The sequence below is a fragment of the Anguilla anguilla genome, chromosome 2 (genome assembly GCF_013347855.1).
Source record: "Anguilla anguilla isolate fAngAng1 chromosome 2, fAngAng1.pri, whole genome shotgun sequence".
NCBI lineage: Eukaryota > Metazoa > Chordata > Actinopteri > Anguilliformes > Anguillidae > Anguilla > Anguilla anguilla.
Window position 1 is genome coordinate 57,210,400 of NC_049202.1, and position 13,966 is coordinate 57,224,365.

A 13,966-nucleotide genomic window follows, 5' to 3' on the forward strand; every position below is an offset into this window, starting at 1 on the left:
GTTTGTGAAGGATAGATCGAGCTGCACGCTGCACCGTGGTGACTTCATTATTCAGGGGTGATACATTTCATTTTGGGAGGGCTGCTGATAAGTTAAACCTACTTTCTTGCAGCGTTTCTTATTTCAGTGTTTTCATGCACTGGACTACAGACCTAACAGGTCTCAACCCCCTGAAAAGCTGAGTCTAACAGAATCTCTGCCGTCCCATGTGATTAAGAAAAATCCCTTCGGAGAGAAACAACTTCCCCTAGTGGCCAGTCCACCTTCCTTGACTTCAAACGAGGCTTCCACTCTAAAAACCTGCTCCAGGTCCTGAAGAGCACATAGCCTACGCAATGCTGTGGCCACGGCTGAAAGGGTGATACGCTTCATAAGAAATTGTTAAATATTCTCCTCGTCGATCAGTCAGGCTCAAGCCTTTCATTTTACTGGTCACACCTCAAGGTGACGTTTTTTTCTGCTTTCAGTTCTTCAGTGCGGTAGACCACCCGCTAATCCAAGCATATCAACAAAATTGGGCTCATCTCCTACCCTCTTCTCTCCAGACTCCACTCAGATGTGGTACTGACCAACCTGGACGTCAGTTTCTTGAAATATTTTGTTCCATAGGCCGAGAAATTTAGCTGGCTTAAAAAAGGGTTATAAAATCAACAATGTCTTTCAACTGGGGGATATATATTTACGTAGGCTACATGTATGTGTTTGAATCGTGTTAACCAATGCTTATTGCTTATTTTAAGAAGACTCGGTAAATGATGACTCTCGATTGATGTATTATGTTGCTTCAGGTATTTAGCAGCTTTTAAAACCAATTTTTAAGCCGGGTGTATTTAGTTTTGAAACCTTCCCCAAACTGTGTATTTATTGAGGATCACATGAGGGTTATTAATTCAAGATGAGCTGAACGTTCAAACTGAAAATAAAAGAATGTAGGCCTAAATATATTCGGTTTTGTACCGTTGTTGGCCCTGTACACATTCCAAATCCTTTGTCAGAACTGTTCATTTGATGTTGTATAGGTTAGAGTTTTCTTTTTAATTGTGTGTTGTCTTTCCTCTACTATAAAAACGCAAAGTACTTAAGCTCTGAACATGTTATGGTGATTAAGGACAAATGCCAATCTTGCGGCCTGTTTTGCTTGTAGCTATTTTTAGACGCTTGGACTCTGTTCCCGAACATCTCAAGTTTAGAAGCTGACAAAAACTTTAAAGTGATTAGAGTCTTGATCTTTCGCATAGGCTACTGTTCATAATGCTGCTCATTAACGTAACTGGAAAAATGCTTTGCGAGAATTAAGTAAAAGGGATGATAAAAATGTAATCTGTAGCCTACGTTGAGACAGAAATATAAGAATATCGCTTATGACATAGAGAAAGGGGGAAACCAAATGCTATCATTATGTTTATTCACTATCTCAGCACCCAATCGCCAAACAAAATGTAACCCTACCATTTAAAGTTAGCTGAAGTGATTTTGTATTTACGTTGCGACTGGCATCGGTGGTATATGTGTGCTTTGTGCGGAATTAGACTAAAGACGCGTGTGCTGTTTCCTATCTGACAGAAAGCTGTTCGCCATTGAAAACAGCATCGAAAACAATTGTAACGCCTTAGATGTGCCGTCACATGTACTTGCGGAGTTTTTTCTTTATCTTAAAACCCCTTAGAATAAACAATTGGTCCAATGGTCAAGTTGATTCATACATTGCTCGATTTTCATTGGTTTATAGTTAACAATAAGATTCCAGCTGTTTGCCCCCCCATGTGCAATAGCAACTGACGTACGCTGCAGCCAATCTAAAGATAGAATAAGGGTTGGCCGGTTTCTGGTTGGTGGAAGGTTGGGTAAGTGGGTGGGGGTATGAAGTTGAATCCGTATCCAGCTGTGAAGCCGTTCGGATGAAGGGATTCGTGTTAGACAGCTTCACCGACTAAAGCGGTCTGGAAAGACTTGTATTTTTCGCAATAATGGGAAAGAATTAAACTGGTAAACATCACAGGAGAATCTGTTCCAGTGCGCCAGAATATATCTGGATTTATGGTTCATACAAACCAAAGTGCTACAAGCTGCATATGTGATTGGTGCCGACCTAACGATTAGTATCTAAAACAATTATTGGTCTAATTAATAACGTCAAGTTCGTACTTGCCACCGTGGTGCTGAACGAAACGCGGAACATTGGATTTTAAAGACGAATGGCAAAGAAGAAACCATATTTGTGACTTATTTCACATATTTATTTATATTTAAGTGTATTTTCTGTTTATGTTGCTGTTGCATAAAGGGCAACAGAAGAAGAGTAAAGGAAACGCTTTCGGTGGGGATTCAGTCGCTACAGTGCGATTTTCGGATGTTTTGAGCTTTGACAGTTTTAAATACTTAAAAACATGGGAACGAAGAGTCCGTGACAGCCAGGGGCTTGAGACCATGCCTGAAGCGCGATGCCTATAAACCTGCCTCTGCTGTAACACTGCCACCTGGAAACTCACCCCGCGAGCCCGACTTTTTCTGTTCTTTCCACTCATTTCGGGCGGCACTTTGCCACGAGCATTGATCATGCGATGACTGAGCTCGACTTGGGCATATCTACATTGACACTAACAGGTAATACACTAGTCGATATACCGCTCTGATCTACAAAATGGGCTTTATAAAAACAATGCTGCTTTGGATTTTGCAACACGAAGCGCCTTGGTGAAGTTTGGGCAAATACCAAACCTAAAATCGTAACAGCAGTGGTAATTGTAGTCAGGATAAGCGTTACAGTGTAATAGGAAACAATTAAGAAAAGCAATGATAAAAAAAAAACTTATTCAATCTTAATGTCCAAAATAAATTGTTCAATTAAAAATTTCTAATCGTAGCCTTAATAGACGGATTGGGTTACAAATGTAGCCAATTATTCTATTTATTGATCCCTAAAATCTATTGATTACTAAAACATTAATATGTAATGTGTGACTGGTCCACAAAAAATAAATATGCCTAAGGGATCGAATACATAAACAACAGCATTCATATATCTTCTTGTCTTCCAATAATGCTGTAATGTATTTCCTTGTGTGTATTGAATCAGCTTCATCTTATGGAGTAGCTAAATATAAAAACACCGCAATTTCTCCCCCAATCTCCCCATCCTCCAGAACCCAATACAATACTCTTGACAAAGGAAACACATCGGCGAAACAAAACATCCAAATGGTTTTTAAATTAAATATTTTTAAAACTACATTAAGTTCCGTAAGTTTCATTTTCGTATGATGTTTGAACATCACATTGTTTAAAGCGAATGGAATAATCAACACGAACGTAGAAAACAAGCGCGCTTAATGAGCAGTGATGGAGACAGGCATTCTGCGACACTGTCAGTCTGAGCTAAACTTTACACAGAGGAATCGATAGCATGCTGTGTACGCACATCTTTGATGAAAAGTTAAATGCCAACAACTAATCCATATTTAATGTTTCTTCAAGGGGGTGAATGATGGCCGAAGATGGGGGAAATCCGTCAGAGGACCAAAGGGTGAGGGAAGCAGAGGGCAGGTCGTCCCTTCCCAGGACTTTCATCCGACTTAACGACCTGTCCGGCGGCGGAGAGCGAAGCGAAGTGGAGACCGTTGGACCCGGGGTGAAAGAGAGCGGAGCCGCTGCGGAGGAAGCCTCGACTAGCGGTGGACAAGCTTTACCCTACCCATCCTTGGCACCAGTAGTGTTTTTCTACCTGAAGCAAACCACCCGGCCCCGGAGTTGGTGTCTGAAAATGGTCTGCAATCCATATCCTTTAAGTTGAAAATGTCATTCCGTACATGGAAAGCAAATGCGCGCGCCCCATTGCGCACACCTGTAAAGGTAGGACAAATAAGTCGTTTTTATTGTCTTAATGCATCGTGTCTTTCTCGCATCGTACGGTTTTGCTTCGTACAAGAAGTGCAATGTTTTTACGTATATGGAGTAGGCTAATTACTGCATACTTATCTCAAGTTAGCCCAATAATTTTCATAGAAGCTTAGATCATAAAAACTCCCTCGATCCTGGGTTTAGACTCCTCTCAATTTGTAATCTATACTATTAACTGGAAACATGCCTACGCAACTTGTATGGGAGCAGACTGATTACCACTCAGATTTGTCATGACGCCTGAAGCTTATTAGCACAAGCTGCGGTAATTGAACCCCCTTTTTGTTTTACGAAGTGACTGAATTTAAGTGCAACTGTTGGTAAGCAACTATTAATTATGGCGGCAACTGAACTGACAGGCCTCACCATTTATCAGTGTCCACCAAAACGAGAGTAGTTGACAAAGCGAAAAGAAACAAAAGTTGTGTTTTGGTGAATTAAAGAGGAAATATATGACACTCGACTCAACTTAGGCAGTTTCATTCGACCATATCAGGTAGCATATCTTTTCCAGCTTTTAAATTAAATAAAATTTGATTGAAAAACCATTGCAGTTCTTTTAAAATGTTTAAATAATATTTACTCGGAGTAAATGTTATATTTCTTTGAAAAGTATAGCTACGTAGTAACCCATTGTGATTTGAGAGTGTGGGCCTTGGCCCTGTTACCTTTATTTACAAAGTAAAAACGGCATAGCAACGATAAAACCAAAACATAACAAAACAAAAGAACCATAATAAGAACAAAAATAAAAAATGTCAAATAAATAATACATTACAGAATAGTTTTGAAAACAATTTATATGGGCTTGCTCCATATGTGTAACAGTCAGGTGTGGATCCAAACGTTGTAGGAAGCCTGCTGTAAATATTTCCCCATCTATTGCCAATTTCAACACCAGCTGTCATTGGTACTGTAATGTTTCTAAAAGAGGGCATGTTCACCAGGGGGAAGTGCATGGATACTGTACTTACCATATTTATGGCAGTTTTATTAAATCTGAGCCTACCACCAAAGAAATAATATATTCCCATTGATGCAGATGTGTTGGTAATTTCAAAAGATTTTTTACTAATTTCAAGCACAAACAAAGTTTTTCAAAATTTTTAAACAGCACTTGACAACTATTTTTGTGCTTTATTCACAGCGGATTTGAAGATTGATTAATGCTCTTTGCCACAGTGTCAGTCAAAGCTAATGCCATTTCCTCTTGGATATAGGTCAGAAAAATATGTCACAGTGGTGGCATAGTGGTCTGTCACCCACTTGCTTGCTTCGTGCTGTGTTTCAGTTATGGTTTTATTGATTTCTGTTCACCAACCACATGCCATTTATGAATATTGCTTCTTCTTGACACAATGCTACGAAGTCCATTGTGCTTTACAAGCTATAAGGTCAAATGAATAGTTTTTTTGGCATTTGCCACTGGACTTGGTGTCACTGTTGTGTCTGGGAATTGCATACATTTACAAGCAAAACAACATGTGGTTAATTGCATGGTGATTACTATTATTTTCACCCAAGAGAAGCAAGAACATTGCAGAATAGACTGAAAGTAAACAATTGGAGCAGCTGTATGAAGAAGATTATATATACTGCTTATAGGATAAATTATTTATCTTTCAGAGTTTTGCACTGCACTGCTGTACTATGACATCATACACTACTTTGTGTATGCATCATGTGCTACACATGTGGGCCTGGACAGAGTACAGGTCAGAGATTACAATCTGATGTTCGGAAAAAAAATTAACCCTGTCATTGTTACTGAGGGAGTAGTAGACAATAGACCAATCAGGCAAATTAACCTCATAGATTGGTCATCTACATTTTGAATCTACTTTTTTTTAAAAGTCTGACTTAATGTAGTTAGTGTAGATGTCAATAAAAATAGATCAAATAATTAATAAATATTAGCATTAGCGCTTTAGACTTAGCACAAGCCCAGAGCAGTGCTGAACACTAATGCAGACTAATGTTGTATTTAAATGATCATAGGGGTAATTTAATTTCAGCCTTTATAAGATGCTGAATTTGGAATAGGAAAATAAACAGACTGATAGATTAAGCCACTGCACGAAAAAATGAACGATCAGAAATGTGATAAACTAACAGTTGAAATTATTGGTGTAAAAGGCATTGGAGTCATGTAAAGCACTTTCATAATTATAGTACTCTGTTGAAATGAGAGCTGAGTAATTCAGCTTGATGACTAATTTGATATTTTTCATATAAATAGCTACTGAGTAATTCAGTAGGAGAAATTATTTGCCATATATTATTATTCAGGAGTAGTTTAGTCACGCCCTTATTCCTTTGTTTGTTTTGTGCTACGGAACGATGCAGATACATTGTCAAGGGGTCCTGGTGTCAGATGCCTCTGGGTTATTAATGTTTCGTCATGTTTGTATTTTGAGTAAAAAAGCTTCCAGCCATGCAATGGTGATACAGAGGTGTATCAGTGTGGTGTTAAGTCAACACCTCCATTTGCCTCCTGTGTAACCCAGATGCTTTAGATTTGTCAGGAGGATGGGGGGCCCCAGCTGTATCTTCTAACAATTAATACAGTGCCATTGATTAGGCACAGAGATGAGTGCGGCTCTGTCTCCTGCTCTTAGCTCAGTCACTGCAGCCACAGAGCCACTGGGGCTTTTGGACAGCTCTGTCTCCATGGTGATCAGTGCGCAAATAAAGCCAAATTTACCTGGTTCCCTATGAAACGAGGTCAGATGCGTGGGCGTGTGATTCCGCTGTCTGGATTCTCGGCAGGGTGCGGAGGTCTGGGCTTTTGGGGAGGTCGTCCGAGCAGCATTTCCTTTAGGAAAGAATTTTCTTTTGGACCTGCAGTTGGCCCGGGATGCTCTGATGTCTGAGGTGCAGAGTCACTGTTTTCCTTCTGGGGAAATGGGATGTGTCTCCGAGACCCGAAAGTCAGCCTCTTCCAATATGGTGACCTTCCTCAGCCCCCCCCCCCCCCCCCCCCCCCCATCTCCTTCTCTCACACTTATATTCCCACTTCTGCCAGCCCCCCGTGAAACAAGCTGCTAGATCAGAGAGCTTGGTGTGGCTCGCTGACTTTTGCTCTATACCAGAGGTATTTGACATCTGGGCCTTCTCAGAGAGCTGAGCACTTTCTTTTACATTTACATATTTTAAAAATGTCACCGTTGTCATGTGCTTCCTTTTTCAAAAGGTCCCAGAAACTTGTATGCTCAACCGCTGCATATCCAGAGGGGACCTCATTATAGGTATGCATTAAGTAGCAGGAATGCAGGAATGGGTTAAATTTAAGGAATTGTTAGCCACCATGCTACGAAGGCTACACACTTGCTACATGGCCAGTGGGTGTTCTCAGTATGAGGAGCTGTGGTAGCCATAGCCAGGCTTGCTGAGCACCATCATTCTCTTTGTGCTTTATTATATTTGCTGATGGCTCAGTATGAATATGCTTACATGCCTGCTGTGCCCTGGATCTCTTAGTAAAACCATGATGAGTTCATTATTTTTTTTTCATACTTGCCTTTGCTGGTTCAAGAGCTGTGTGCATTGTGGCTTGCATCGACATACCAGGATTAGTATGGCAGTAGTTGTGCATTAGGCTACTTAACCTACATAATAAACAGGAAGTCCAAGATTTGTTCTTCTATAATCTGGGCCTGTAAAACCTTGTGGGCAAATCCCAACCATTGCCATGCTGTGGGAAGGAAGATCATGCTATTTTGTGATTTCCATATCGACGACATAAGAACTTACAATAAACATCACCTTTGCTTTTATACAAAGATCACTGAACATTAGACAGGTGAATCCCAAGGACTGGCTATGGGAAGCAGTTTTGTATTTATGATATGTATTTATGTAGCCATTAAATAAAGGTCACTGGATTTATCATATTTTTATGCAACAGCTATTGATCCGTCACTGGCCCTCTCTGTGGGTGAAGTATATAATTCTCATTCCTCTTTAGGATTCTGCAGTGCTCTCTCACTCAGCGTCAGAGCCCTGTACCCCTTGCCCACACTAGGGCTGCCAGATTTAGAACTTTTAAAACCCGACCACATGCGAGCTGGAAACGTATTGGTGAAAAAAGGATGGGAGTTGTTTGATGAGGGGGAGGGGGGAGTTGCCCCCTCAGAACTGTTTTTGGACCAGAGAGTCATTGACAGGTGAATATATAATTTCTTGGACTGGATATTTACATTGTCCGGTCAGAAGCACAAATCGGGAATGTCCAAATTATTTGAAAACTGGACATTCGAGTCGCAAGCCGGATGTTTGGCAACCCTAGCCCTGACAGCCATGTGGAGTCTAATCATAAATGAGTGCAACATGACCCTGTTTGTCTGTGCTGGTGGAGGTTTTTCTTTCCAGTTTTCATGGAAAGCAGAAAACCAAAGCGCATCTTATTTCCTTGTCGTCTTTCTTCTTCCCTCTCTTCCTTCTTCTGCTCTGTTTCTCTCTATGTATGTCCTTTACAACTTCAAAGATCTTGTTTGAATGCTCTGAGACTGTGTGCAGTAGCATGCTGATGTCCTGAGTCCCTTTGCTACAGTTTACTTATATTTGGTTGCCTATGTTTAGCTAGCTGAAGAGTTAGCATCCTGGGAGTTTTTCTTTTTTTTTCTGGTGGGCTAGCCTTGATGACTCAACTGCTGCTGAGCTGAGGCCCAGGCTTGGTATATGGCCTGGCTGAGAGAGTCTGTATGTTGGCAGAAAAGCGTTTGGAAAAAGCTACGCTGACGTGACCCTAAATAATCGTAATTAGGTTCTGTCGCAACCACACGCAAAACCCGTAGGTGTCGCCTTGCAGCCAAAACCTTCACTGTGCTACGTGCCACTTCATGGTGTGGCTGAAGAAACTTAATTTCCTTCTTTCTTACTTTATGTATTAAGTACAAGAAAGAACACCAAGTGTACATAGCCTCAACACTTTTAAAGTCTTGGATTTTATGCTATTTGTTGCGTTTTTATGTGAGCTAATGTGAACTTCTTTAAAATATAAATACAAACAAATGCAATCACACTTCTTAAACAATACTTTGAAATGCTCAATATTTGTGCTGATTAATTGCCAATTTCATTCAACAATGTTCTCCAATCAGCACAATTTACACTTCTTTTTCCTGTGTACAGTTTTATCAAGTGAAGCCTGCACCCTGTAACACTCACACATTTTCATTTGTGCCAGTTGGTCTGATATTGACAAGCTCAACTTGTGCTGCCAGTATGAATATGTGAAAGTGCCCGCTCTTGCCTCTTGCTTTCACTGAAAGGAGAAAACAACAGTTGCTGGCTTATCTGACCCGTCTCTAAAATAAAAGAACACAAAGTGAGCATTTACTTAATCAGCACAAAAATGTGTTCTACTCCGCAAGTTAAAAGCCTCAGACTGGCTGGGAGGCGAGCTGGCCATTTGTAGAAGTTGCAACAAAACCTAAATTGGAGCACAGAGAAAAAGAGGTTTCAGGGAACATTTTTTAAGAGGTGAAAAAATGATGGGTTGCCCATGCCAAGCTAGTTGCATTGTGCTCTTTCTTCCTTTCTGTAAAAATTATATTTAAAAATGTCTTCTCCTATTTCACTGTGAATGTAAGGCAATGTCGTGATTATTTCTGTTACTTCATCGTCAGTGGCATATGCCCCCCCCGACCCCCCCCCCCCCCCCCCCCCCCCCCCCCCCGACCCCCCCCCCACAAAATTACTGTTTCTCTGTGTGGGATTAAGCTACTGCTATAGGACAGAGTGACGTTGCTGGTGACACGTGTGCGACAGCAGACTCCACAGTCTGTGTTTACTTCTCTATAGGGGACTTCCTCTGACGGCTAGGCCTGCCCCAGCAGCGTGTGAATATGCAGCGAAGCTTATGGAATATATGATTACAGCGAAGCCTTGGCCGCCTAATTAGGACTCCGCTTGCACAGGCTGACGAGCTCCCTGCTTCAAAGGCTCCTGGAATCCCAGCACTGACAGCAGGGAGGCAGGGCGGAGCTGCTGGCGGGGGGGAGGGGGGTTTGGAGGTGAGGGGGGGACCACTGCTGACACATGCTGCTCCCGGGATGCGTTTGCAAGAATGCAGTTTGGGGGCGACCTCATCCTCACTGCTCGTATCACAGTGCAATAAATGTACAAATTAAAATGATAGATTAATGTATTTTACATTGAAATGAGAATTCAGTCCAGACATGTCTGTGCTCACAATGTTCTCTGCCTATTCTGAGGATGTGTTGACGGTGGTTTTATTTTATTTATTATTTTAAAGCTGTATTAGAGTCTTCTGTGCTTTCTGCAATCACAACTTCAAATTTCTGTGTCTGCAATAGCATTGTGTATGATTTGTGTACTGTAATGGGGTTTTTGGTTATAGTTTGTACTTGAGTTGTGTCTGCTGTTAGAATTACACTTGTGTGTGCCGTTCAGTTGTGTGCGCTGTAGTGGATGTAATTCTGTTGTCTGTGCTGTAGTGGATGTAATTCAGGTGTGTGCACTGTAGTGTATGTAATTCAGGTGTGTGTGCTGTTAGTGGGTATAATCCAGGTGTGTGTGCTGTTAGAGGATGGAATTCAGTTATGCGTTATTAGTGGAATGTAGGGCTTTGTGTGTGCTTTTAGTGGAGTGTAATTGTGTGTGCTGTGGAATGGCAGTTGTTTATTCTTATCACGCAGTGAGGTGTTAAATCTGTTCAATCCTTCAATAAGTGATTCTGTAGGACGCATCTCTCCTACTGGTCTGTCAAAGCTCCTCCTTATGACACTTCTTCCTACTGTCTCATTATACTTTCACTATCACAGACATTTCTCCTACTTGTCTGTTTTTTTGGTTTTAGGCATTTTTCATTCGAGCACTAATTGACAGTTTCACTGCCTGTTACTTCCCTTTGATTTATTGTGACAGATTGTTACTATGGAAATAAGCATACTTGTAAGACCTAAACCAATTATTCTCATTTTTGCTGTAATTCCTGCTAGTTTCAAAGTAATTAAGCCTTGAAATAAATTTGTAAAAATTAGTTAGATAAATTAAGTATTTTATTTTAACACTCTTAAAGCTTGTCAAAAGTTATTATACCCACCATCCAAATGCCAAAATAAGTGGCGTTATCTAGCAAACTGAGAGCTAGATTCTGTGTACTTCAGCATAAACTCTTTTTGTGGATTTCACTACTGGCAAGTAAAAAAAAAAAAGAAAGTTAATGTGAATGCTTGTGCCTGTGTGCGTGTAAGTGTGAGAGTGTGTATTTATTTTATTCCTATATTTCTGTTGTCTGACTTATGCTCTGCACTTCCCTTATGACTCCGACAGCCTAGTTAACAAATTAATTGGAATCCTGTAAAAACCGCAGGACGGAACCCCAGTGGAGAGCTGGGCCCTGCCTGTGTGTCAAGCGAGACCAGAGACTTTTTTACAGACTTGTTTACTCCATCGCGTCCTCTGTGGAGCTCCCAGATGCACACAGCCCGCTAAATCAATGCATCCATATTCGCCGTGTTTTCATCATGGCTGCCTGGGCATCGGACCTCTTTAGGGGTATGTTTCTGCAATCAGGAATACGCCAAACGAAGGGGGGAAATTAGCACTGGAAAAAAGGCGTCCCATGAAGGCACTGGGGAATAAGAGCGTTCTGATCAAAACCTGAGTACATTTGTGGAATGAGGCGGTTTTTCATTTTTGTTTTGAATCTCCAGTATTAGCTTCTTTGATATTCATGCGCAACCTTTTCCATGCACCCCTTCTCTCTCTCTCTCTTTCTCTCTATATCTCCCCCTCTCTCTCAGTCCCTCATTCTCCCTCTCCCTCACTCTCTCCCTCTCTTTCTCTCTCCCTGGGCTGTTCCGTGAGATGTCTGTAAGTTTATATAGGAATCAGGCCAGGATTTTCCTACCAGCTTTTTCTCATTAAAGTATTGTAGGAGACTGGAGCTGCAGAGTGTGGCATGAGAAGGGGAGGGGAGGGGGGTGGGGGGGGGTGGGATGCATGTTGGCCCGACAAACCAAATTCCCATTCTGCATCTGAATCCAGTTACCTCCACTCCATTTGCTTTGTTTCTGTGTGAATTATTCACAAATCTCATCCTCGGCATTCCCCTGTCTTTTATCCATAACAATCTGTCTCGCACATTTTTTTGGTATCGTCCTGAGCGCGCGAGTCCGTTTGTTGTAATGGCTTCGATCTGAGTTGTTGTTCCCGCGACAACCTCCTTCTGGAGCTCCGGTCTCGTTGTTCGTCTGCTTGCCTATTGTTTGGAGGTTTCATTATGGCTTTCCGACACGGCCTGACAAGCGGCCATGTTTTATATGCCCTCCTTCCACCCGAGCGATCTTCAGCTTTGAGCGAATCCCCGTCGTGTGCGCACGCTTGTTATTGAGCTGCCCTCTCTGTTCTTCAAGAGGTGGGGTATGTCACACGTATTTATGGGTCGCGAGGTGAAGCACATTCAAGTGTTTTCGTCCCTGTCGCGGAGCGCGCAGGGTCCCTCAGAAATGCCCTTTTTAGGGCATGGCTGGCCTGGGTCTCAGGTGGCCGTGACAAATGCCAGGGTTGACCGCTGGCTTTATCTCCTGCGCGGCTGTCTCAGCAGCGCGCCGGGGTCTGGCAGGAGCTCCAGGAGCTCATCACAGCCACCATCCCAGCCCCTGGTCCAGCGTGGAGCGTCTGGTGAGAAAGGGGAAAAAAAAGGAAGAGATTTCTTGTTATAGATAAAAAAACGATGGTTATAAATATCTCTTTAAGGCGGAAAAGCCTGGTTATATAAGAGACATGATATCTCCTCAGCTCACGGTGCTATCTTCAGTGAGATTTGGATTGCCTTTGTTCTTTCACTGACAACAGGTTCTGAAGGATTTCATTTATTTACGCCAATTATTCTGGCCAGCGCTTTGCAGTATCTTTGTGTTTTGTCTGGTGTTCTGCAACCTGTTTGTTATTCTTATGGCCATTGTTGCTTTTCGGTTTGATTTGGTCTCCTCCCTTGCTCTCGCTCATTGGCAGTGGCTTGCCTAACGAGGAAGCAGAAGTCACATTGTGCTGTAATTATTGCTGTGCGGAGCATGGAGATGCCAGCCCCTGCGGTAGTTGTGATTAGAAAATGACCTGCGGGAGGTGTGCCTTAATATCAGCTTCAGACACAGCCACTGAGGGTGAGGCAAGATAGGAGTGGGGGGTGGGGGGGGATTGCAGGTGGAGGCGGGGTTAAAGAATCCCCATCAGAATCTTCATCCAGTAATCACACGGCAATACGTCATTACCCTTTATGGGGCTTCACTTTGCTCTCTGACGACAGACCAAACAACAGCTGGGCCTCCTGCAGCATCTCCTCATGGTGTTGAAGCCAGGCCTGGATGACATTTACAGTTTGCAGGCCGTTGCCACTTAATTGCAGTAGGTGACGACTCGGTCGGCTGAAAATAAGCTTTAAAAACATTTTAGCCATTAAGGAAGGCCTCAGCTTCACAGTGGAGTCAACACTGGCTGGGTCTTTAGAAGGAGGGAATCGTCTGTCTGTCTGTCGAACAAGACGTCTCTCTCTCTCTCTCTCTCCCTCCCTCTCTCTCTCTCTCTCCCTCTATTTCTCTCTCACACAGTCTCAAGATTAACTCCTCCACCTTAAATGATGCAGTCCTGTAAGGAAACCCCTACGCTGCCAGAGGAGCCATTTGGGAGATCTGCCCGGCACATGCTCTGCCCTGAGGGAGACTTACCCTGTATGCACGACTTCAAATAGTACTTTCCTTCTCTCCCTCCCTCTCTCCTTGTCTCTGCCTTTCTCTCTCACTTGCTCTTCCTCTCTCTCTCTCTGGCCCTGAGAGCTTTCAGTTCTGGAGGAAACTCGCTGCAGTTGCTGTTGTTTTTCATTTTCATTTTTATGCGCTCTTCAGTTGCTGTAATTTCATTAACCGCTCTTAATTGCCAAAGTAATTTACTGCTTGACACACGGCAAGTGCATGCGCCAAAACTGATGACCCAGGCTTGATTAAATGTAGCAGTAACCCTGGACACGGAGCACATTTGGATTTTATATGGTTTCATTCTGTTGCCCCTCCAACCTTCCCATTTATCAAGGCTGCAGAGAGCC

The 13,966-nt window shown here is 42.5% G+C and overlaps 1 protein-coding gene across 13 annotated transcripts in view; it reads left to right on the forward strand.

Moving 5' to 3' along the window:
* The first annotated feature begins 1,885 nt into the window (after positions 1 to 1,885).
* The window catches only part of cacna1g (calcium channel, voltage-dependent, T type, alpha 1G subunit), a 186,621-nt gene continuing 174,540 nt past the window's right edge, over positions 1,886 to 13,966 (forward strand). For 12 of the 13 annotated variants that reach the window (XM_035405059.1, XM_035405063.1, XM_035405067.1 and 9 more), the window contains exons 1-2: positions 1,886 to 2,604; positions 3,475 to 3,774. In XM_035405059.1, the coding sequence (XP_035260950.1) occupies positions 3,482 to 3,774 (293 nt within the window). In that variant the 5' untranslated portion in view covers positions 1,886 to 2,604; positions 3,475 to 3,481. Of the gene's footprint in view, positions 2,605 to 2,976; positions 3,241 to 3,474; positions 3,775 to 13,966 lie in introns of those variants that run through there. The other variant, XM_035405058.1, reaches the window with a different exon arrangement.